The sequence below is a fragment of the Myotis daubentonii genome, chromosome X (assembly GCF_963259705.1).
Source record: "Myotis daubentonii chromosome X, mMyoDau2.1, whole genome shotgun sequence".
Taxonomy (NCBI): domain Eukaryota; kingdom Metazoa; phylum Chordata; class Mammalia; order Chiroptera; family Vespertilionidae; genus Myotis; species Myotis daubentonii.
This window is the reverse complement of record NC_081861.1, coordinates 132604368-132630230: the sequence shown is the minus strand read 5'-3', so window position 1 is coordinate 132630230 and position 25863 is coordinate 132604368. Positions and strand designations below refer to the sequence as shown.

General features: G+C 38.9%; 2 protein-coding genes and 1 long non-coding RNA gene across 5 annotated transcripts in view; 1 reads left to right on the top strand and 2 right to left on the bottom strand.

Moving 5' to 3' along the window:
- The window catches only part of LOC132224470 (uncharacterized), a 34107-nt gene extending 24923 nt beyond the window's left edge, over positions 1 to 9184 (top strand). The window contains exons 2-3 of the long non-coding RNA XR_009450686.1: positions 3457 to 3552; positions 8831 to 9184. This is a non-coding gene — a long non-coding RNA (uncharacterized LOC132224470). The remainder of the gene's footprint in view (positions 1 to 3456; positions 3553 to 8830) is intronic.
- Positions 1 to 10166, bottom strand: part of VEGFD (vascular endothelial growth factor D) — a 30435-nt gene extending 20269 nt beyond the window's left edge. For both annotated transcript variants that reach the window (XM_059679669.1, XM_059679670.1), the window contains exon 1: positions 9898 to 10166. In XM_059679669.1, coding sequence (XP_059535652.1) covers positions 9898 to 9987 — 90 coding nt within the window. In that variant the 5' untranslated portion in view covers positions 9988 to 10166. The remainder of the gene's footprint in view (positions 1 to 9897) is intronic.
- Positions 10167 to 10295: 129 nt separating this feature from the next.
- PIR (pirin) overlaps positions 10296 to 25863 on the bottom strand; it is a 75774-nt gene continuing 60206 nt past the window's right edge. For both annotated transcript variants that reach the window (XM_059679673.1, XM_059679674.1), the window contains exons 8-10: positions 21527 to 21609; positions 15388 to 15454; positions 10296 to 11110 (exon numbers count right to left, since the gene is read on the bottom strand). In XM_059679673.1, the coding sequence (XP_059535656.1) occupies positions 10998 to 11110; positions 15388 to 15454; positions 21527 to 21609 (263 nt within the window). In that variant the 3' untranslated portion in view covers positions 10296 to 10997. The remainder of the gene's footprint in view (positions 11111 to 15387; positions 15455 to 21526; positions 21610 to 25863) is intronic.

Below are 25863 nucleotides of genomic sequence, written 5' to 3'. Positions count from 1 at the left end.
ACTAAGCTGGCTTTGAATTCAGGCACTGCTCCTTTTTAGCTATTTGACCGAGGGGTCAATTTTTGAACTTCCTTAAGCCTTGGTTTCCCCATTTACAGATAGTAATGCTAATAATACTTCATAGAATTGATGTAGAGATTATACTAGGTCATATGTGGGAAATGATCAGGCATAGAGTAGGCACTCAATGACGTTCATTTCATTTCTTCCCTTTCTCGGGAGCAGGGCATATGGTCCTTTGCTGGGGTTTATAGGTCTCTGATGGCCCTTGATTTTCCTTAGTAACCAGAGAGGTGGGTTTGAAAAGAACAAAATGGGGCAACTCCAATTAGAGTAAATAAAAATTAAAAAGAGGAAAACTTTTCAGGGTAAATCAAAGGCACACTTTTCCTTTTCCTTTAAAAAAAATTCCCTGGGGATATCTCTCTCTATATAAAAAGCTAATATGCAAAGTGTCCCCACAGGAGTTCTATCGCTTGCTATGACGTGCGCTGACCACCAGAGGGCAGCGCAGAACAAAGGAAGACCCTGGCCAGCAGTTGGCAGGCAGGGAAGGGAGGCCCTGGCTGGAAGCCAGAAGGCACCGATCAGCTCTGATCGCCAGTCAGGCCTAGGGACCCTACCTGTGCACAAATTTTGTGCACTAGGCCTCTAGTTTTCAGATAAAAGGCCAATTTCAAAGTATCTGCTTAGGCTTTACATATATCTTTATAGATGGATGAAGAAAAAAATGACCCACTTCTTAAACCTTTGTGTTTTATTAGGGTCTGGCCTTATTCACAATAGATAGTACCTAACAGAAGGGGGCATACCAACTGTGGGAACTTACTAATAATCACTGCTCTGGCTACACCTGTTTCAGATGCTCAGCTGGAACCAGCAGAAGGCCTGGTCCTCCTTCTCTGAAATCCAGAAACCTGGTCATTTGGTGGGGGGTGGGGAGTGGGGAGGCTCATGCTACCAGCAGTTCTTTTACTTATGCAGTTCTATATTTAAATGCATATGCCGGAAGCCGGTCCATGCTTGCTGTTTCAAGGGACCTGGCATATATGGCATACTGTTCTTAATATGTTTGCTCACCTTCTTGGCACTATGTGTCTTAACCAAGGTCTCTGAGAAAGGTTGTTTCCGCAGGTAGGGATTTTCCCCTGAAGTTAGGGAGGGAATAAAACCCCTAAACTAAGTGCCAGCCGAGTAATTAATCACTTTAACTATGAACAATCATGCTTAAGCTACATAATCTTTACTCCCTGGAATGGAGATAAGAAACGCCCTAACCTTTGTAATAGAGATTGATAGGATTGAATCAGCTGGTATAAATACAGATGTAACAAGACAGAAAGAGACAGAACTCAGAACACAGAACCTACACTCAGAACCTAGGCACAGAACCTACACAGAACATTCTCTAGAGACAGAAGAACTTCGCTGGAGAGAACATGACAAAAGATCCTGGACAGAAACTGGCCACACAGCCTAGAGACAGAACCTAGCGTGAGAACATGGCAAAAGATCTTGGACAGAACCTGGCTGGAAAACCTAGCGAGAGAACATGGCAACAGAACCTGGACAGAACCTGGCAACAGAACTTGGCAGGAGAACCTGGACACAGAACCTGGCTGGAGAACCTGGCTAGAGAACCTAGACACAGAACTTGGCTGGAGATCCAAAGCAGAACCTCTCTGGAGATCCAGACCAGAACTTGGCTGGAGATCCTGGCTGGAGATCCTGGCTAGGCTGCTGATCAACTGAATACTGTCTCTGTGTCCTTCCTTCTTCGCCGACTCCGTCCACACCTTTGGGAACCCCTGGACCTGCTGGGGTTGGACCCCGGCATGCATATATATGAGAAATCCAGGAAACTTAGACTAAGGAAAGGAACTACATATGCAGGGAAAGTGTGTGTGTGCGTATGCTCACTTCTGTGAAAGTGAATGCATAGCTGTCTGGGTATTTTAAGGGGATTCTAAAGGTTTAAGATGTCTGAGACCTTCAAAGCCTCCAATTTGATGACTATTATTGGTGGTTTTCTCCCTAGCCACATTGTTTAGCATCTGGGGAGATGTCTATGCCCCCCTATACATTTTAAATCTGGGCTCTCCTCAAATGTCTCTGCTCCCATTTGATGCATTTGTGCTTAGGAAATGTGGGGGCACATGAGTGTGGGATGGTTTTGGGTGGCAAAGCTCTAAAAGAATGCTCTGAATAACCCCATGTGTATATATATTCATGAGTTAGAATCTCTTTATCATTGATCTCAAAGATCAAGGGCCCAACGTCTAAGGAAACAACCCAGAGCCTTTATGGTAATTAGGTTATTACAAACAATTTCACTGCCTCTCCTGCTCCCCCCACCAAGGAAGGAGTCTATTTCTCAGCCCAGTGACATTGGGGCATGTGACCTGCTTTGACCAATAGGATACATGATACAAGCAGAGGACTCAAAAGTACTTATGATTGCACAGCTCTCCTAGATTTCCACCATTACCACAAGCATCGGCTCCTTCTAGACCACTGATCCAAGGAGGAAGAAAGACATGTGGGGCAGACCCACACTCAACCCATGGCTTGAGTCTTGACTCCCAACCGACCCACCGAAATATAAGTGAGAATAGATTTTTGATGTTTGAAGCCACTGAAATTTGGACTGGTTTGTCACACAGCATTATTGTGGCCATCATTAACTGCTATAGTCCTATTTCAGCCTAACTTCTAACATAATCCATTGGGTGGGCAGAGAATTTGTATGCAGAATTTCATCATCCTTTTTACAAGGCAGCTTTGCTGTGCTGCTGGAAGCACGGTATGCCCCCTTTCATCTTCCTAAAGATGCAGTGGCTCCATGTGAACACCTACTGCTCTCCTTCTCCTCTCCAATATCCTCTGCATTCTCTAAAATACTCAATGATCCTGAGTCTTGCTGTGACAGTATAGTTATGAACCAAGCACACCATTACAAAGGCTGCTTTTACTTTATCATCCCACTCTGTTCCTTTTGGGGAGTCTCTTATTTAGGATGAACTCAGGGTATTCATTCAACCAAAATTATACTCTTCCTAACTCTCTCCAAAATAAAACAGTAGGCAACAACAAAATATTTGCCATAGCAATATTCAACACATATAATTTTTCTCTCTCCAGAAACTATTTTAGCCAAACCTGGATTTCAGGAAAACAGTACTTTTCTCCATGTGAGTGTTACAGTTATTTAGGTAACAATGGATAACCAAAGGAGAGTCATTATAAAGAGTTACAGTGTTACTTAAAATGTTCGGTATTAAAATGAGCCTTTCCACAGGTCAAATTGAACTTTTTGGCTGTTGGTAAGACGCAAATAACTAAGACCTCTTTAGTTTATATAAAAACAAACAAACATCACTTCCACTCATATGCCTGGCACATAGAAGACATTCCACAAATGTTTACTGAACTGAATGTACAGCTTTCCTTTTTCAGGGAGAAGGAGCCCCCTGAGCAGCAGAAATAATCCTGAGTGTCTTCCTTCAGTGATTCGATCCCAGTATCCAACCATGGCTGTTTCCCATCTCAAAGGTACGATGAGAAACATTTAGAAGCAACTCAACTTGTGTGTGTTAGTCATTAATACTGTTCACCAAATATTTACAGCTTTCTACCATCTGAGCACATGGAAGGATTGCACTTCTGGGCCCCTTGTGGTTGATGGGGTGGTGAGTCAAAGGCTTATGAACAAAAGTGATGTCTGTCACTCCAGGCCAGAGCATTTAACTGTCAGGGCAAGACTCTCCAGGGCTGTCCTTTCTTCCATCATGGTGATAATTGACATTCAAGATGTGGATGCTAGCCTATTTCATCCTGACGTAGAGTTGACCCTGGATGAATCAGGATGTTCATGTGGTATGAGCAATAAATAAGTCTCTATTGTTTGTGAACCCTAAAGATTTGGAGTTGTCATTTCAGCATATTCTGGCCTAGCCTGACTGATAACATTTCTGACCAGAGTACTTTTCCATAATTTACCACATCTTCACAAACCCAGCTGGTGTAAAATGAAAACAGACAGCACTTCTTAAGGATCTCAAAGATGACGGAGATCAAATTGTTCAAGCTTTAATTAGATCTGTTGTGTGGCCAGATTCTGCTTTGCCCATCTCTTGTTCTGTGACCATCAAGCTGGAATAATTGGCTAAGGTGACTTCCTTCTATAACTGGCTCCTAGAAGTGAACACCTTACAGAATAGCTTGCAGCTGGAAGGACACTGAAGGGTTCTTTGATACCTCCACCCAAATATTCTCTAATCCCCACAGAAAAATATCCCAGGGTGAGTATACTACCTTCTAAAAATGCTTTAGGATTTTAAATAATGAAATCAGACAAACCATAATAAGAGTTGATGTTGGAGACTGTTTAATGTAGTAGTTCGTAAATTGGGTATGTCAAAATCGGAGAAGCTTACTCCATCAGTCAGCCAACAAGTATCTTGGTGTCCACTCTATTACAGGCTTTCTATTAGGTAAGTGGGACACTATAGTAAAGAAGACTAGGACAAGTCCCTGCTCTCAAAAACTTTCATTCTAATGGAGGATAACAAAGCAATAAGCTTAGACACAAGCAAATAAAAATGAGGAGGATGAATAGTGTAATGATATAGATCAGGATTGATGAACTATGACCTGTGGGCCAAATCCAGCCTGCGGCCTATTAGCCAAGAATCATTTTTAACATTTTTTTTGGTTAATCCTCACCCAAGGATTAACCCACTGATTTTCCCACTGATTTTTAGAGAGAGTGGAAGGGAGGGGGAGAGTCAGAAACATCAATGTGAAAGAAACACATCTATTGGTTGCCTTCCGCATGCACCCGACCAGGGCTGGGGATTGAGTCTGCAACCGAGGTATGTGCCCTTGACTGGAATTGAACTGGGACCCTTCAGTCCATGGGCTGGAGCGCTATTCACTGAGCCAAAACAGCTAGGGTTATTTTTGACATTTTTAAATGGTTGTAACACATGGAAATAAGAATATTTCCTGATACATGGAAATGATATACCATTCAAATGTCAGTGGCTATAAAGCTTTACAGGAATACAGCCATACCCTACATGATCTGCCCTGGCTACTTCTTCAACTTCAGTGACTGCAGTGCTGGCCTCCACTCTCCTTATTCCAGTCATTCTGGCCCCTGACTAATATCCAAACACTTGAGTCACCTCCCTCCCCTTACCATGGCCATTACACCGTGGTGGACTCTGCCTTCCTTACTTTCTTCAGGAGTCTGCGCACATGAAACTGAATCAGAGAAGTCGTTCCCACCCATTACTCTGTTTCTGCTCTCCCTGCTTAATTTTCTTCAAGGCACTAGTACCCTGAGTTGTTATAAATTTGTATATTGTCTGCCTCCAACCATCACACTTGGAATATAAGTTCCATTACACTTGAATTGTCTTATTTCCTCCTGCATTCTCAGCACTGAGATCAATGCTGAGACATAGTAGATATTCAACAAAAAATGAATTGCCAAATACTGAAAGGTTCTAATGAGAGACAAGGGAGAGATGAACTAGGACACCACAAACACTCAAGGCTTTCATGGTGCAGTGGGGACCTCTGAGTGTGTTTGCTTTATAAAGTCCTAGTATCTTGGCAGAGACTAAAACTAGTGGCAAAACAGAAAAGTGGAGTTGCTACCATAAATGCAACCAAAAAAGAAATGTCTCATCTCACCTCAACTTAATGACATCCCAGTTATGCAGATTCCCACCCTCTCTGCTAATCTCAAGTGGTAGAAAAGAGTTAAACTTAGAAATGTGCTCAGAAACAATCTTACTGTTATTTGTGTCTCTATTTCCCTAGTACCTCTAATTAATTGTGAAAATATTAAATGTACCTGGGAGTTTCAGATCTTATGCCAAGTTCTACATAGAAGCATCCATGTGTCCAAATACTATATTTCCATTCCATAAATTATCTTTATAAACCTATCCCAAGAGGGGTTCCATAATGGAAGTTGTTCAATATTTAATATTATTTTTCCTAGAAGCCTTAGGGGTCTAGAGTAAATATTTATCTACAAGTCCAAATTATGTTTTAAAATTTTAAAAATAAGTCATACAAAGTAGTACTATATTCAAGATATAAGATGCAGGTGGTTCACCGAAACCGGTTTGGCTCAGTGGATAGAGCGTCGGCCCGCGGACTGAAAGGTCCCAGGTTCGATTCCGGTCAAGGGCGTGTACCTGGGTTGCGGGCATATCCCCAGTAGGAGATGTGCAGGAGGCAGCTGATCGATGTTTCTCTCTCATCGATGTTTCTAACTCTCTATCTCTCTCCCTTCCTCTCTGTAAAAAATCAATAAAATATATTTTAAAAAAAAAGATGCAGGTGGTTCTACTGTATCCTAAATACCAATAATATGCTATAGTGATATAAAAGCTTCAACCACTAGTTAAAAGTGACTACCTAGGAGAGAATATGTCGGTGTATAGAAGCATGTAATTCAACACATTCAATGATAAGGTCATAAACAAAGAAATTAATGGAAAACATTTCAAATGTCTTTTATGCCAAAGACTGTGCCTGATAGAAAATTGGACAAAAGCTTGTTGGGCCATTTGACTAAGAACAAAGTGAATGGACACATATGTAATAACTTTATTAATAAAGAAATTTAAAAAAATGTAAAAAGTTTTTGGAAAAAACACACACAAAACAAAGTGAATGGACTTTCCTGTGAATGACTTTGGAAGTGGGATAGGGAGGGGAGTCAGGATGAGTCTGCTTCCTGGAGTTAAATATGAAGAGTGCACCTCAGTCCTTGTTATTCAATTCACTTTAGAGAAAATTTCCAGAGAAGGCAAGTGATACAAAGTTTATGAAGTCTTGTCAGCCATGTAGCTTTCTCATGAAAGTTGTAGTTATCCCACATCCTGTGGATCTTGGACATATTCCAGTCTTATGTAGAATTTGAATGACTACAGCACCCAGCAATATTCTTCTACTAGTGAAGTTAAGAAAGAGGGAGCTAAAAGGAAGTATGGGGGAGAAGGAAACAAATTTTGCCAGAAAAGAGTTGGGAAAGCCTACCATGACCTGGAATTATTTCTTCATCACTCTATTGATATGTCTGCATTAGTGGCTTTGAAAAGATTTATGCAAGATGGCTTCCCCTAGTAGTGTATCAAATATACCAGAAATAGTGCTGGCCAGAATGTGAATGACAGGACAGTGAGAATTTTATTTACCAAATGCCCAGTGTATCTACACTATTGTACTCAGGACTGTCACATACATATATAGGTCTATGTGGATGGAGCTTCCTAGAGTACCCTGCTCAACTGTATATGACTATGATATCTGTATAAAAAAGCTGAAGAAAATAGACACAGAAATAGATCTCACATCTAGATGGTTAATCTGGTTATATTATTGAATAAAAAAGGCATTGGGTTAACCTTATTTCTAGAAGAAAATGTGTTTTGCTTAGATTGAGAAACTTAGCAGCTAAATAGTATTTACAGATTGGAGTTGAGATTTTCAAACGTATTTATCTCAGTTCACAAATTCCATGCACTGCTTACCCCAAACAGCTCTCTTGAGTACAAGTGGCATGGGTAATGAAATTAGGATGCCATATATTCAAATGGCATTAAGCACAATTGTCCAAAGTATTAGCAGCTGTTTACATGGTTGCTACAGAAAAAAAGTACACACAGATTCATGTAACTATAGTAGAGGCAACTTTATTCTAAGCTGGAAAAAAAACAACAGGAGAATGTTTAAGACCAGAAAGTAAGGACTATGGGGGAATATGAGGGAAGGGTAATCTGGGAATAGACTGGCATTGCCATCCATTCTGGAAAAGAGCTGGTTAGAAGAGGGGAGGGTGGAGAGAAAAACCTTCTCCTGGACCTACTACTGAGGAGGACCCTGAAAATGTTGTATAATAAATAAAACATATTCATCTCAAAAAGCAAAAAATAAAACTCATATCCCAGTGTCCAAACCACTACTATCCTGAATATGCTTTCATACTAAACTTTGATTTAAACAAGAGGAACATTAACACTAAGAAACATATTTATTTCTTTTTAGATTTTCTCATAAGAAAAAGTTGGAAGGGGAAGGACTAGTATTATAAACAATACTAGAGGCCCAGTGCATAAAGTTCATGCATGGGTAGGGTCCCTAGGCCTGGCAGGTGATCAGGGCCAATCGGAGCTTTCCAGCTGCTGGTTGGTGCCTTCCTTCCAGCTGCCAGCTGGGGCCTGCCTTTGTTCCATGCCACCCCCTGGTGGTCAGCACACATCATAGTGAGCAATCAAACTCTCAGTCTCTGGTCTAACCCCCGAGGGGACACTTTGCATATTAGCCTTTTATATATATAGATATGAAGAAAATCATTAATATTATTAAGCATATAATGCTGCATCTTCCATGTGGAAGAACATATTTTCTGTCACATGCAAATTCAACTGCTTTCCTCTGTTGCCCCATTAAATGAGTTTCTATGGTAGCAGTAAATTTGAAACTTTTAAAACCTCACTGTGCCCAGGGCACCTAAAGAATTATTGGTACCTGTGCTCTTTAAGAGTTGAACAACCTCAAGAACAGTACTTAATTACAACAAATCATTCTCTTCCTGTCCCATCAAATACATTGACGTTTTCAAAGTACAATGGGAACATTTTAAAACTCCATGCAATAATACTGGGGTGGGGATGGGGGGTAAAAGTGCAACTCCATTAACTCGGCACATCTAAACCTAAGTTTTGTGCATGTAAGAAAAGCTGAACAGTCTGAAAAGTCTTACTTGCTTCAAACAAGTCAGATTTTTCTCTCTCCTGTTAAATAGGCTCAAAATTGGATTCCTTTCCACATGGCATTGAAGTCCAACATGGAGGCTGGTGGCAATGAAGGGGAGCTGAGTAACGGTGACCTATCCCACGTGAATTTGGAATCTGGAGATTTAGAAAAGTGTAAACTTCTGGACAAGGTGTCTCTCTACCCCTAGCACAGAGTTCACCCTTTAAAGATATACTGCATATCTGTTTATGTACTGCATGTTTATCTGTGCTTTATACATAACAAGAATAAGACTTTCAGCCCCAAGGACCAATTTTCCCTGTTGGGGGAACATTCACCCCTGGTAAAAATGCATGTATTAACAACAGCTACAAAAACTCAAGGCCACATTTGATTGATTGCTCTCAGCCAGAAATTCCTAAATCAACAATGATTTAGCACTGCTTCAGTTAAAACAATTATATCAGAATCATTTTCAAAATAAAAAGCAAAAAATATATGTTCTATGAAATACATAAAGCTTATTGCTCAGTCAGTAACATCCCAGTTTATTTATTTTTGCATTATCCTCAGTCTATTGGGCTCTATCTAATGCTTGCTCATAGAATCACAGATTCAATTACTGTTGAATTTTACACGTTTCAAAGAGCAAAAAACTAAATTAACTTCCAAGAAAATATTTTTCTAGATGGTGGCAATGAGTAATTTGGAAAACCAGATAGAAAACTTCTGTGGCAAACACATAGGTTTCCATTGACAGAAGTAATGAACTAACTAAATTAACTAATATTTGGTGCTCATAAACAACCTGAATATAAATGGCCACAAAGTTATGTGTCACAAAAATAAGTCAGTGCTTCATTAGAAAATCAAATCACTATGCCATCCACATGTAAAATTGAGGGGAAATTTGCCCATTTGAAAAGATTCCAGAATATTTGTTCATATTCTTTTATATCCCCAAACACCCCTCAGCATTTTTAAACACACATAGCAAGAATCATAGGACTCCTAAGAAACAGAACACTCATTAACAAATAGAGGATGCAAAAAGGAAAAGTCTCCCATGTAAGCCAATAAAAAATCTACATCATATTAAAACATAAGCTCACCTACCTTCATTGATCCATGTTCATCACTGGAGTCTTGCACCAATTGCAGATAAAACATCATGAAAATATTCACCACTGCCCACTGTCTGTACATTTTGAACACTTTAAAACCCACTAATTACCAAGTAGTTGACAATAGGTAGCTAGAGAAAACTGTTTCAAAAGGCATTCTCCAGAAGGAAAGTTCGAAACCCCAAGATTTCACATGGAAAAACAATCAATTGTGATAAAAATCCAATGAAATGATTAGTCAAGGTACGTTTTTGCACAATCTTATGCAGATAGAGAGATGAAAAAATTTTTAAATGTTCTCATGCTCCAAGAATAATTAGGAGGTGGACATGTTTTCCCTTGCAATGAGAAAGCACTTTAAATCCATTTCATGCCCAGCAATTTAAAAAAAAAAACAACTCTCTACCCTATGCCCCAGGTTCTAGCTGCTTTATAAAGAGGTGGTGTGGCCACCAATGTTTGCAGCTACAGAAAAGCTGGAACCCAATTCTGGATTCCAACTCTTTTCACAACCCTCATGGAAGCTTGCAGGAGCATGTGTCTTAAATCTGACACAGATTTTGGCAGAATATGCAGGGAAGTCTTGGCTGTAATCCTGTCACATCCCTACCAATAGCAAGGATGTTTTTAAAAACTGACTCAAATGCTTAGGACTGCTGTTATTTTAACGCAGATAACCTGTAATGTGAAACCTCTGCACATAGGCATGACTCTGTATTGAAAATTGCAGTGCTGAGTAATGGACTTCAGATGCTCATGAGGCATCAACTGCTAGTGACACACAGAAGCAATCAATTATGCTTTAAAATCTCAGACGTTCACAAAAATAACAAAATATCCATACACACATGAAAAACAAACATACAGAAAATGAAGAATACTGATTTTTAAAGAAGCAACAGTTAGGTTTATTTGTATGTGCCAGGAAATATCTCATGTACGTTGCTATAAAAACAATGCTGTCACTGTTTGTGGAATTCTTCATATGCACTGGCTAAGTCAGTTTTGGAAACTGAATGCATTGACTAAATGGATGCGACAAATGGCAAAATTTCAGAAAGCATCGAGACCTGCTCCTGTGCTCGCTCTTCACTAATTTCCAATCTTTGACTTCCAGGTTTTGGCTCTTTCAAACCCATTTTTTGCATTTCTGAAATCAAGAATGGCCTGCGAAATCTCTTCATTGGTGTTCATCACGAATGGACCTAAGGCAGAAAGGGACATTCAGAGAGTTCTGGGTGATAATAGCATGTTCTTTTACCACTAGAAATGGTTAACTTGAAACAATTCCAGGCATATCTGAACAGTAAAAGGTTCTTTTCACAGCATCCAATCTCTGAGGATGGTAGCACACGTTTCTTGACAAGGACTGTGTTTGATTATAAAGACCAAACTTGAGATAAACAAAGGCAATTACATCTCATTCATCCATTGCAAAGTTGTCATCAACAATTGCAGTCCCTTTATTCAAAATATTCTTAGGTTTGGTTCTATTACAGCCATTTTGTAGTTGTTAGGCTTTTTTTCTTCCTTATTTTTGGAGATATAATTGACATGCAACATTATATTAGTTTCAGGTGTAAATATAATGATTTTAAATTAGTATATATTGTAAAATGATCACCACAATAAATCTAGTTAGTACCCATTTTTTCTTGTGATGAGAACTTTTAAGATTTACTGCAGTGCTAGCTTTGTAGCACTAGCTAATGTCAATAATTGAACCAAACTGGTACAATGAATTGGCAAATCTCATCCTAATTTTGTATCTACACAGTATATGAGACTATGTACTTACATGACAGGTCTAAGTCATTTTGAAAAATATGTTTTTATTGATTTCAGAGAGGAAGGGAGAGATAGAATCATCAATGATGAGAATCACCACTCGGCTGCCTCCTGCACGCCCCCTACTGAGGATGGAGCTCGCAACCTGAGCACGTGCCCTGACCAGGTATCGAACAGGAACCTGGTTCATGGGTTGATGCTCAACCACAGAGCTACATTGGCCGGGCATGTCATTTTTGAAGACTAGTAACAGTTTGTTGACAATAAATGGGAAATTATAAAAATTTCAAATCAAGAAAGCATCATATTTTAGATTCTCTAAGGCTGGCAAACTTTTTCTGTAAAGGGCCAAATAGTATATATTTTAGATTTTGTGATCAGTCTGTTTCAACTACTCAACTCTTTCATTGAAGCATAAAAGGAGCCACAGACAATATGAAAATGAATAGGCATAGCTGTGTTCCAATAAAACTTTCTTTACAAAAACATGAAGTGGTTTGCTGGTCCCTTTGCCTAATTCCTAGGTTTGAATTCAGGTTTTTCTAAAAGTGCAGAAGTCTGTAATGTCTGTCTCTTCCCTTTTTTTCACACATTATAGGGACAAAGGGACACTGTCCTTGACTGTACACTCCCAAGATCTCCTGGATAAACAAGGCCAGCTCCTTGGTGCCATTTACAGTGTCTTAAAAGCAGGTGACAGATTTGTCCATTCAGTATATTTCTTCTACCAGTCTGCAGAGGTTCCTGGCATTCCTTTTATAAAAGTTCCTCATTTAAGGGGCCTTCTCAGAGAGACCCAAGTTAAAATAGAACTGTATTACTTAGAATTTCTTCACCACTGTTCGCGTATCAGGGCTTTGGCTCTCACTATAATATGCTTTGATGATGTTGAGGCCTTTGGAGATGTTGCAGGGAATAGGATGATCATACAAGGAGAAACAGACAGAAAGCCTCTAACTCATTCATTCATTCAATTACCTATCTATCGAGTACTTATTGAGTGCCTATTAAAGGACAAACATTGTTCCAGGAGTTAGAGATGAATGACAGACTCTCTCCCTCCAAGGGCTTCAAATCTATCACAGAGACAGATATGAAAACAAATTATTACAAGCACTGTGATACACGAAGTGATAAAAATATGTGAAATGTATGGAATCAGCACAGAAAGGTGAAGAAGGGTCCAGGAAAGGATTCACAAAGCAGATGATATTTGAACAGGACATGTGAAGGAATGGCATTTCGGGATTAGCATGTTGGAAGAATTGAAAATGGAGGCACAGTGTTTGAAGGAAGGATCAGAGGGAGGAAAGAATTGGAGGGATCTGATGTATAGGAAGAGGCCAGACCCCTCTGCACTTTGAATTCCATCTACTGAAAGATGTTTGGACATAATTCTGCAGGTGATCAGGAATCACCGAGTTAAGTAGAGAATAACATGATCTGATTTGCAGTTTTTGAAGAAGACTCTGGAATCCAGATAGAGAAGATGTCTGACCTGGAAGGCTGGCTGATGGTGGGATTGTTAAGGATAATTGAGATACAGGCCATAGGAGGCTGTGGGTAGAGCCTTTCAGTTCTGGATATTTTGACATGAAGGTGCTAGAGACAATAAAATGGCTTCCTGCCAGAGGTGCTTAGTACATTGTTGGAAATATAGATCTGGGGTTCGTGAGAGAAATTTCATCTGGAGTCTGGAGATGGAGATTTGGATGCTCTCGCATAGGAAAAAATGAGAGAGCCCTCATGTGTGAAATAAATAATAAATCCAAGAGGGCACCCTGGAGAAGCCAAGCTTTGAAAGGACACATGGGGGAAAGTATTGGAACTCGGAAAATGAGAGCAGGTACAGGGCCAAGGACAGATTTCCTGCATGTCATAATTTTGCTATAGCTTACACTTGTAGAACAATTCTCTCGTCCCTTAATTATTTTTCTGTAAAATCAGTGCACTTTCGGGCTTCCATTTTGACACTTTTCTGGGGGTAGTCTGATGTGCCTCTCAGTCTGTAGTGTGCACATGAATCAACTGGAATCTTATGAAAATTTATATTCTGATTCAGGAGGTCTGGAGTAGGGTCTGAAACTCTGCACTTCTAACTCTCTCTCAAATGATGCTGATGCTGCTAGTCCACAGACCACACTTGGAGAAACAAGGGACGTATTATTGGAAGCTTGACGCCCTCCAAAGTCAGATTGAGGAAGCTTATCTCCTCAAATCCTCAAGCAGAAAAAGAAAACTGAAACCAGAAAGCAAGTTTTGTGTTTCTTTTTCCTTTTTCTCATGTTCTTTTTTTCTTTCTATTACATTACCAAATTTATTTATTTATTTATTTATTTATTTATTTATTTATTTATTTATTTATTTATTTATTTATGTGTTTGTTTGTTTGTTTGTTTGTTTTAAAATATATTTTATGGATTTTTTTTTTTTTACAGAGAGGAAGGGAGAGGGATAGAGAGTTAGAAACATCAATCAGCTGCCTCCTGCACACCCCCTACTGGGGATGTGCCCACAACCAAGGTATATGCCCTTGACCGGAATCGAACCTGGGTCCCTTCAGTCCACAGGCCAACTCTCTATCCACTGAGCCAAACCGGCTAGGGCAATTTATTTATTTTTAAAATAGAGGTATAATAAACATAATATTAGTTTCTGGTATCCAACATAATGATTCGCTATATGTAAAATGATCACCACCATAAGTCTACTTAACATGCATTACATAGCTACAGCTTTTTTTCTTGTGATGAGAAGTTTTAAGATTTACTCTCTTAGCAACTTTCAAACGTGCAATATAGTAATATTAACTATCATTGCCAAGCTGTACATTACATTCTCCAGAAAACATGTTTTTCATTGATCAACTATAAGGGTTATAAATAAGAAAAATGTTTGCTAGTTGTCAATAATCCCATAAATCCTCTTTCAAACTACAGTTTTCATCTCTTCTATAATTGAACCTTTGAACTCCTCTGTAATAAAAATGGTGTGCATTTAATCTCTCATGATGTAGACTCTTGGTATAGTGGAGAGAGCACAAAACGTGGGATCAGGAGTTAGTGTTCAAATCCCAGCACCACTGCCAACAATCGTGTCCCATTAGAGAAACCACAGGGCAGAGTGAGGGGCAACTGGCATTGTGCAAGGCAGAAGGGGTGTGGTTGGAAACCAGAAGGCCTGAGTGTAAATCCAACTATGTGGCCTCAGGCAAGCCAATGAACCTTTGCATCTCTGTTTCCTCATCTGGAAAATGGGGATGACAGAATATACCTCATAAGTCTGTTCTGAAGATTAAATGTATTAATATTTAGAAAGCATTTCAACCAATCCTAGTTAATAGCAGATTCTACCCAAGGATTTGCCATGTAAATAAGTAAAATATTGAGATTTCATTTTCCTCACTTATAAAAGGGCCATGACTACAATTAATACTACGGACATTCCCTATTCCAACAATCTATGACACCCTGCACTTAATTTGTGGGCACATAATTAAAGACATTCCACGATAAAAGAAACAAAGGCCTTAGTTACTTCATTCCCAAGTAGTGGATATATGGTTGTGGCTATCTTTAAGCACAAATAAGTAATAGAATAACTTAAACGCCTGAATTTTTAAAAGTTTTTAAAAAAAGAAAACAAAATGTTCTTCATTAACTGAGATTTCGAGGAACATATCTTTTGGGCTTACCATGTTGGACAACTGGTTCTCCTAATGGCTCCCCGGCAATTAGAACGAAGTGGCTTCTCTCAGGATCCTAAAGTCAAGGTGGAAAGCATCAGTCAATAAACGTGCTTATTTTTAAATTAGAGACCTTGTGCACAAATTCGTGCACGTGTGGGGTCTGGCCTACCCCGATTGAGGCTGATCAGCTGGCCAGGGGGAGGGGACACAGGAGGTTGGCCAACCGGCCCCGCCCTCTGGTCGAACTCCCAGTAGAGGGGACAATTTGCATATTAGCCTTTTATTATACAGGGTATTAAATTAGGAATAATTTGAAGTTAACATGCTAGACAAATGGACAAAGTTCCTAATTCTGAATATAAACTCCAGATATACTTCCAGATATACTATCTCTGCAGTACTCAATATGGAAAGGCTTATTCCTTAAGATTTTTGGTGGCATTTAGAACATAAGTCTAGACTATGAAAATATTAACCTTCTTAGATAAGGAAGAATTTAAATTAAGAGTTTCCTTAACTAGAAACATCTTTAAGACAAACTGTGTGACTGACCTGGTTATGAATTGACTATGTGATGATAGGATTTGTAATTTCCCACTAACAATATAATTTTGTTCAACATAACACGCCTCTTTATTTCAAGCCAGATCTATACAGAGGAAGACTTGGCAGACCTCAGATTTAGGTACTAAACATTCATCTAAAAATTTTAAAGTAGTACTTCCATTTTAAAGTAGTACTTCCTGGTAACTACTGAAGTTTTTCAGTTGCTCCCCATCCAGATAAAATTTCTCTTCAAAGTAGGAGCACTCCAAGCTCAGGTCATTTTCAGGCAGAAATTAGTTCTACTTGTGCCCATTCAAAAACAATTACTCTAAGGCTCTGTGACCTGAAGATGTGAGCACAAGGAGTAGAATAAGCTGACCTTAGAATTTGTGTTAAGGCCATGAAGGTAACTTTAGGCACAGCCAACTATAATTTTTAAATTTAATTTTGTTTTCAATTAGATTATACATTCAATATTATTTTATATCAGTTTCAGGTGTACAGCTTAGTGGTTAAACAATCACATACTTTACAGAGTGTTCCCCCTGTTATTTCAAGAACCCACCTGGCACCATATATAGTTAATTCACAGCAAAGGAAACCATCAACACAACGAAAAGACAACTGAGTGAATGGGAGAACATATTCTCTAATATCCAAAAATTACAAAGAACTCAAACAAATCAACACCAAAAATCAAATTAGTCTTGGTCCACTTACATCATACTTTATAGCTCACTGATATGTTGATGTCCCAAGGTTATGAATAAGTGAAATCGTGCATAATAGACTCTAAGCCCACAGGACAGGAGCAGGTTTCTATCTGAAATGATTTTTTTAATGCCATGTTTAAATGACTAAAAATTCAAGCAAAAAAAAAGCACAGTTATCAAAAAAGGTTTATTCTCTAAAGACTTTGAAACTGATCATCTGTGTCACGGATGCACTGACTTTTAAAACTGCAAGTTTTTTTTAATTCAGAAGATGCATCTTTTGTCCTACAGTTTATACATTTTAGAATAATAATGCTTTAAAAATTAAAGTTTTGCTCCTTTACATATTACTCAAATCAAATGATGACTTTCCATTTATAATTTGGACAATAAGATAAACGGACACTTGCATTTGGTCTGAAATGAAAAATGATTAAACTGCTGGGTATTGAGGCGTTCAGGGGGTTCGTTTTTCATTTCAGAAATCTGAAGGATGGTCCAAGATTCTTCTAATGATTTTTCCACAAAATTAACCTCTCAGCGGCCCCTTCTGCTCTAACCTAAACCAGATGTTTTGTGTCTTTTTCTCTTTTTTAAATGCATCTTTTCTCTTTCCTTAACTAGCCTTTTTAGTGAAAGCTGATAATCTTTTTGGATATTCAGTTGAGTGCTGATGTAGTTAAAAGTTCCAGTTGCTGTTATCTTGAAAAGTCCTGTTTACTAGTATGTTGAGTGAGCTTGAGTATCATGTCAAATGATGGAAATCATGCAAAAGCAGAGAATGAAAGTCCTGTTTAACACATGAGTCCCTGTGTCGATCTAAGTCAATGCCTTTTTGGGGTTTGATGCAAGACCCCATACAAAGGTAACAGAGTCCACTTATTGCTTCATATATAATTACCCCAACTAAAATTCATGATCTTTTTGGGGCCCAGACCATGTCTTTTTCTTTACATGTTTTCTTTTTTATTTGTTTTTACTCTGGTGTACATTCTCAGGGTTCCTAGTTCAGAGTTAGGCCCTTTTGTGTTTACTTAATTTATTTTTACGAATTGCTCTTGTTAGGCCATAAATCTTATTGCCAAGATATGTCTTGGGTTCCACCGATGCCAACAATAAATTAGTAAAGCCCAGATGAAGGCTCTATGATTCATTTAAAGTGGTGATAACTTCTACACTATGAGTATGTACTCATAGTTTGTTTGATTGATTAGACTCTGGGAATGAATCGAAGGGCATGCTTTTGCTTCAAGAACATTTATTATAGTGAAATATTACCTGAAAAAGTTACCAGAAAAAAACCAAGTTGTAGCATGACTTAATTGCATACAATTGTTCTTACTAGATTTCATTGTTTAAACTGCTTAGGCCAATTCAAAGACAAAACAATGAACTATTAACAGTTTTTAAAAATTAATGGCTTTTCAAAATAGAGAATCATAGATAGAGAGCATATAGACAGCTCTGGTGTGGGGGGTATTGAGGGGTGGAGGGATTGAACAAAAAGCAAAAAAGGGAACTCATGGACTTGGACAACAGTGTGGTGATGGTGGTAGATAGGAGGGGCATGGGTGGAGGTGGAAGAGAACATAGAGGAGATAAATGGTGACGAAAAATAAAATAATAATTTTTTAAAATAAAAATTAATAGCTTGTTATGAATTTTTACACATAAATAAGCAAAAAAGTTTTCTCTAACTTTAATAGGGTGCTTTGTTTTATTTTTGTCTTCCCATCTCTATTTTAATCAAATGTTAATCTGTATTAATTTAATGAATTCCCCATGAATGGTGCCAGTTAAAGAGTGTTGTTACTCTCAAGTATGGTTTTGGTGGCATCCCATGAGGAATTGATTGCCTACCATTGTTGGAGTTAGGGCTTCCTCTAAGAAGTCAAAGGGTCTGGCTGAAAGACTTCTACATCTAGCATAAACCAAGCCTCCTGTAGTTGCTGCCTGCCATGGAAGACTTCAGAGTAATGATAACAAAAGACAACCTGCCCTCTGAGTGCTAGAAGGAAGCCAAGGAGTGTATCAACGCCTCATTCTTGATCATAAGTCAGTACAAATAGGATTGGGGGGAGCACTGGGAAGTCACATTTTCCTTCTTTATCTAATGCTCAGGCTAAGTATAGTTCCAAGTGAAAATAACCTTGGGCTGGAGCCTGAGGGAATCCAGGTCCTTTAGTGCCTTTTGCTTGCTATAGAAACTGTTCCGTGCCCTACACCTTAGGGCCTACATACGGTATGAATCCTCATGTATCTAGCACAAGTATTTGTTAAATAAGGTGTTTAGGTCAGTGAATTTTCCAGCTAGCATTTTTTGGGCACCCACTATGTAGCAGATCAGGGATTAGCAATCTTTTCTTCATAAAGTGCCAGAAAGTAAATATTTTAGGCTTTGTGGTATCCAGTCTCTGTTGCAACCGCTCAACTCTACCATTGTGGTGTGAAAGCATCCATAGACAAACAGCAATGAATGGGTGTGGCTTTAGTCCAATAACACTTAATTTACAAAATGGTTTAAATTTGGCCTATTGGACATAATTTACTGACCCCTATGCCAGATATAGAGTCAACTCTTGACATATGTAATCACATATATTCTTTCTAACCCCACCCCCACTCCATGCAGTTGGCATCATTATTTCATTGCAGACAAAGAAACTGAAGCTCAGAGAGGTTAAGAAACATGTCCAAAGTCACACAGCTAACAAGTGGTAAAGCCAAGATTCACACCTTCACAGTCTCTTCTTTGTTGTAATTTAAAGGGGACGTTCTACTTTTCATGAATATAAGAAGCATGCAGAGTTAAATGTTAATTTTTAAAATAAAATTGTTCATAGAAATCTTTCTAATGTCTTTATGGCTCAGATATGTATATACACAGCAATAATTACAGAAGTGCACATAACAGAATGATGCCCTGGAGCTAGGAGCACTGCTTATCAATAAGCTGATGGTTTCAGCCGATTCTTTTCTATCCCGCTGCCTCCCATCTTTCTGGCTCCCCTTAGCATTTCTTTCTGCTGTTTCATTTCAGCTTCCAAGTACTTAACATTAACAATGTGCCCTCTGCTATATTATACAAAGAACTGAGGTTGTCAAGTTAAAGAGGATAGTGCTACAAATGAATCTGCTACCAGTAGTTTCTGGCCTATGTGTAGCTTCCATGCCTCTTTCCTGCATGGGGTTGAAAGAAATAAAATTGCCATTTTTGTATGTCAAAAGTGGCAGTTTCATAAAGGTCAACCTAATAACAGAGAGCATAGACACTGAGATATGAATTTCATCTGGTGCTCATGAATGTTTCTTCTATTTACTTCACAGTTCATGGTTATAGATGATTAAGGCAGTAGTAGGCGAGCTGCTAGGAAAATGGGCTAATCCTATATCATAAAAGGCTAATATGCAAATCGACTGAACAGTGGAATGACCAGTTGCTATTACATGCACTGACCACCAGGGGGAAGACACTTAACGCAGGAGCGCCACTCAGCCAGAAGCTGGGCTGATGGCTAGCGAGCGCACTAAGGATGTCCGACATCCCCCAAGGGCTCCCAGACTGTGAGTGTTCAGGCTAGCTGAGGGACCCCCTCCCCAAGTGCACAAATTTCATGCACCAGGCCTCTAGTATAGAATATTTCCTCAAATCCATTGCATTCTACAATGCCAGGTTCACAGGGCCAGAGTCAGTCAGATTGCCTTTCCACCAGTCACTTGCACAGTGAAAACAGTTTTTATCCCTACTTTTCAAAACTCATCTTTTCAGGATCTTTGCAAAATTGTCTCTTCAATCTTCTTTATTAGAATGATGCAAAGCAGTCAGATTGGCTTCATCAACACACAAGATAGTGGGTAAGTGAATCGCTCAAGGGAATGAATAGACATAGGAAAGAAACTTGGTAACCTTGGAAGGGAAGTTTTAAGACTCCTAAAATATCAGAAACTTTACTTAAAAAGCAGGGCTTTAACACAAAAGGACTATAAAATGCATCATATGTTTCTCTGAGTTCAAAATGGGGGTGACTTCTAAAGGGCTCTCTGTGAGTATGTGCACATCAATGCTTATGCTCCTAAAGGGCTGATCTATTTTCACTTACACTAAAAACAAATCAATTATATAAAGAAAGTTAAGAGACAAGGAAGATGTGCTGTCTCCAGATTCAAATTTCTAGGGGTAAACAATAGGGACATAGATGATTTTTGAAGATGAAAAATCAGTATTGATAAAATCTTAAAATAAACCCATAGAAATAACAGAAGTTAATAAAAGGGGTTGATAAACTTATGGCATAGGTTTTCTGCCCATAGAAGGAAAAAAGAATTCTAGATACACTGGAGATTCAAGCATCTTCCTGCAAAGTAGTAGAAAATACAAGTTAAGAAAAATTAAAGATTTAAATACTCACCTAAGGATATGTTTCCATTGATTTTCAGAGAGTGGAAGAGAGAGGGAAAGACAGAGAGAAACATCGATGTGAGAGAAACATATCAATTTGTTGCCTCCTGTATGAGCCCTAACCAGGGCCCTGGTCTGGGAGGTGCCTGCAACTGCAAGCACATGCCCTTGACCAGAAATGAACCTGGGACCCTTTGGTCTGCAGGCTGACGCTCTATCCACTGAGCCAAACCGAATAGGGCCGTGGTCAGTAAACTGTGGCTCGCAAGCCACATGCGTCTCTTTGGCCCCTTGAGTGTGGCTCTTCCACAAAATACCACGTGCGGCATGCACATACAGTACGATTGAAACTTCGTGGCCCATGCGCAGAAGTCGGTTTTTGGCCTGGGAGAATCTATTTTGAAGAAGTACTGTTGAGATTTGGCTCTGTTGACTAATGAGTTTGCCGATCACTGGGCTAGGGCAATTAAAGATTTTTAATATTTACCTTGTTCTCCACCTGGACACTATCACCTTCCCCCAACACTGCTGTGTGATGAGGTTCTATTTTTTGTTGTGCGTCATCAGGCCCTACAAAAAAAAGGTGACCCACTAAATATAATACTCATCACAGTACATTTATCATATGGATACAAATCTGGTTAACTACATAGTTAACCAAAATTAATTTAACTTCAGAAATAATAGGCTTAGGACTCTTCTTAAATCTCTTGGTTGATTAAATGCACATTATTAAAGTCTGAAACTGGCTGGTTTCCATTGTAGAAAAGAATAAGGAGGTGAATCTTGCACTATGCTTCCATTTACACCTTTTATGTAATCAGTTAATAAGCAAAGTCCTTGCCATTACATGATAAGAAAAGTATTTCCTTGAGTAAGTTATAAGCCTCATAAGAATTAAGCATATTTAGGGAAATGAGTAAATGCTATCATCAATAAGTATTTATTGAGCACCTACAATTTCTAGTACTGAGAAAATACAAATAAATGCCAAGCAAATTCCTTGTATACAAATAATTCAAAATGTCACTGGCAGAAACAAAATAATATTAACAAAATAATAAACAATTCAATTGAAATATAAGTTGGATAGCTAGTGAACTATGAACAAGGCCCAGTGCTAAATGCGGGGGAGGAGGAGGGGATCTTCAAGATGGATACATTTCTATCCCTTCTATACTAAGACTCACAGATGAAATAATACAAATGAAATTATGTCTTAAAGGTAACAATAAAGTGATAAGCAAATTTCAATGAGAGAACAGAGAATGCAGGGGTTAATTCAGGTCTAGAGACCTTAGGCATTTGTTGTGGAGGAGTTATGACTAGAACAGAGCTCTACAATACTAGAGGAACCACAAAAAAGGCAAAGTTAGGATGAAGAGCATTCTAGATAAGAGGACAGACTGTGCAAAGGTAAGGCACTGGGAATGTGCAGGGCATCTCTGGGAGAACAGTGAATCTTCTACAATTGCTGGAACATTCTTCTGGGAAGAATGATGAAAAAGTAGACTAGAAAAGTAGATGAAAAAAAGTAGATGGAAAAGTAGATCAAAGTGAAACCTGAGGGCCATGCTAATCCACATAGAATGGAGGGCCTTTGATGAAAGTGTGTGTGTATGTGTCTGTGTGTGTGTCTGTGTGTGTGTCTGTGTGTGTGTGTGTGTGTGTGTGTGTGTGTGTGTGTATTTGAGAGAGAGAGAAGGGAGAGAGAGAGGGAGAGAGAGGAGAGAGAGATCTGCATCTTGGAGAAATAACTCTTGGAGCAGAGCATAGAATAAGTTGGAGGGGGGTAAGACTGAAGTTAGGATAACCTATTGGGAGTTCATTGTAATACTCTAAGTGAAAATGAATTATGGTCTGAACTGAGAGAGTGGATACACAAAAATAGGTGTGGATTTGAGAGGTAGAGTTGAGAAATAATCTAAAGGATTTGGCAACAGTGGGGGAGAGAAGAATCTAATATAATTCTCACTAGGAGCAGAATAATGTAGTGACCTGAAGATTACAACAGTGGTTCGTCAAGAGAAAGCTAGAGAATGAAGATGCTAAAGCAGGATAGAATAGCCATGGGAACAGACAACAGAAATAAAATTCCAAGTAGGGTAAGAAGCTCAGAAAGATGTCTAGGCAGATAGGACAATAATAATCAATAAGGAAGTGCCTATTGAAATAAAAATAATTGCTGAAGGAGTTATATGAACAGAAACATAATGTCTGAATTTTGTGAATATTGCTTGGAGTCCAAATATAGCTACATTTTCTAGAGAAATCCTCCAATTTGTCGATAATCTATATGAAGCAACAGGGTTCATTCTGATGTGCACGAACATGAAATAGGATTCTAATAGGGAAGGACTTCTCAACCCAGAGTTAATGTGTTCCCAAGGGGTCTGTGGATAGAATTCAGAGCAATCACAAACTAGGATGGGAGATAAATTACATCTTTATTTTCACTAACACCTAACTGAAATGTGGTCTTTCTTTCAATTATGAATATAGCCAACAAAGCACAGTAGTATTAACTGGACCAATGATTTTGTCTCCAGTAGAAACCACAGATGTCTTCATATCACATTACAGTGTTACAGATATCTCAAAATACACTTTATGCTAATCACTAATTAGAATTCAGAGTATACCGGCTGCTGGATCATGTTATTTCAAATGCCGTTAGAGACGCAGACATATAACTACATCACAAACTTGTTCTTTTAACGTTTTAATGACTTTAATGAGTTAAAAAACACATCGTTCAGAGGTGGGGCCTTGGCAAATGTCAAAAGGGTCCATGGCACAAAAAAAGATCAAGGACTTCTGTCCCAGAGGCAGGGGTGTGCTAATCAACTAGTTTTGCCTCTGAGGTTTGGGGTTGGGGGAGGGGTAAGAGACCAACCAAAGGATTTGTATGCATGCATATAAGCATAACCAATGGACACAGACAGTATAGGGGGGTGATGGCATGTGCTGGGGGGTGGGAGTGGCTGGGGAGAGTTCAATGGGGGGGGGAAGGAGACATGTAATATTTTAAACAATAAAGAATTTAAATTTTAAAAAATAAAACTAGTTTTTGAAGACAAGGGGGAGAACAAATCTGATTTGCAGCTTGTGCCAATTTATGTGATGTAAATGCTCCCACTGTGGCCAATTTCAAGCTACCAATGTGAGGTCAGGGAAGAGGTGCACAACCAGCTCTTGAAAGCTGGCAGGAGCCAGCCCCAGCATACCACTGAAGGCTTTTTCCTCCATCCAAGATTTAGGCCAACAAATGCCATGGAAGTGAATGATAGAACTCTGTTGATTTTTCCACTCATGCAAGGATTTGACAATAACAGACAGTTCTGGGAATCTAAGAATAATCTCATTTAAAGTCAGGTAATATTTTTTTTATTGCTTAAAGTATTACAAAGGATATTACATATGTGTCCTTCCCCCCGCCCCCCCCCCCGCTGCCCTTGACAATCCCCTGGCCTCCCCTACCCCCCCAGTGTCTTATGTCCATTGGTTATGCTTATATGCATGCATACAAGTCCTTCGGTTGATCTCTTACCCCCCTCCCTCCTGCCCCCAACCCTGCCCGGCCTTCCCGCTGCAGTTTGACAATCTGTTAAAGAAGGAACTCTTACCATTTGCAACGGCATGGATGGAACTGGAGAGCATTATGCTAAGTGAAATAAGCCAGTCAATGAAGGAAAAATACCATATGATCTCACTCATTCATGGATAATAGAGACCATTATAAACTTTTGAACAATAATAGATACAGAGGGTAATATTTTTAACTGTGATATAAAGCAGGCATTTTATTAAATGTGTTTTACTGAGATTTTCTGGGAGCAATGAATCATGTCTTTACCTTCAATTAATTCATACATGAAACCCATTACTCACATGGTCTACTCCTGGCCCCTAATTTCATCATGCAGGATGGTTCCTGATACATAGACTCAAATAATTGTACAGCCCCTTCCCTATATTTTAATGGAGTAAGCTGGCAAGAGACAGCTCTCAAAAAGAATGCTGGATTGGGATTTTTCTGCACCTCCTACCAGGGGCTTGCTTGACTATGGTGTTCATTGGTCTGTGAGAAAATCTTTATTTAGAAACAAAGAACTCGTGTTTTCCTATGAGCTCTCATTCTAGCTTTATAAGAAATGCCATTTCTGCTTATTGTCTTTGCTGATCCAGGAGAGGAAGCACAGTGTTGATCCTGAAGAGCCCCTTTGAAATGCTCCCCTGGAAGGGAGACCTTTCTTACAGATACTGGAGTCGGGTTTCCAGGTTAATCATTCTAAGTGTACCTTACCTGCTGTATTCTCTTCTGAAATATTTAAAACAGGATCAAAGAAAGCAAAGACTGATTCTATCATCAGGTCATTTCTATGCTATTTAACCCGTCTGGTTATCTCCTGAGAATGAAATAAGTCTCCAAGAAAATATATTTTATTGTTTCTGACTACTTTGAATGATAAATGGAGCCAAATCAGATAATAAATAGTTTCCATTGAGAAGCTTGGCCAAGAATGTTAAACCTAATAGTGCAGTTAAGGAAAATTTAACTGAAAACAACTGAATTATAAATATTTTTGTTTGCCCAAACAGTTATAAAAGGGCAAAATATTTAAAAACATATTTTGAAGTTAGTGCTACATCTATAGTATGTGATTAATTGCTGTGCAGCTTTCCCCTACACACTAGCTTTCCCTTTTCTTTTACTTCTCTTTGTAAGAACTGCTGCCCCATTTACTCTAGTCCACATACTCTGGTACTTCCATCATAGATTTTTGACATCATCAATTTTATACATACAGTTGTAGCCTTCTT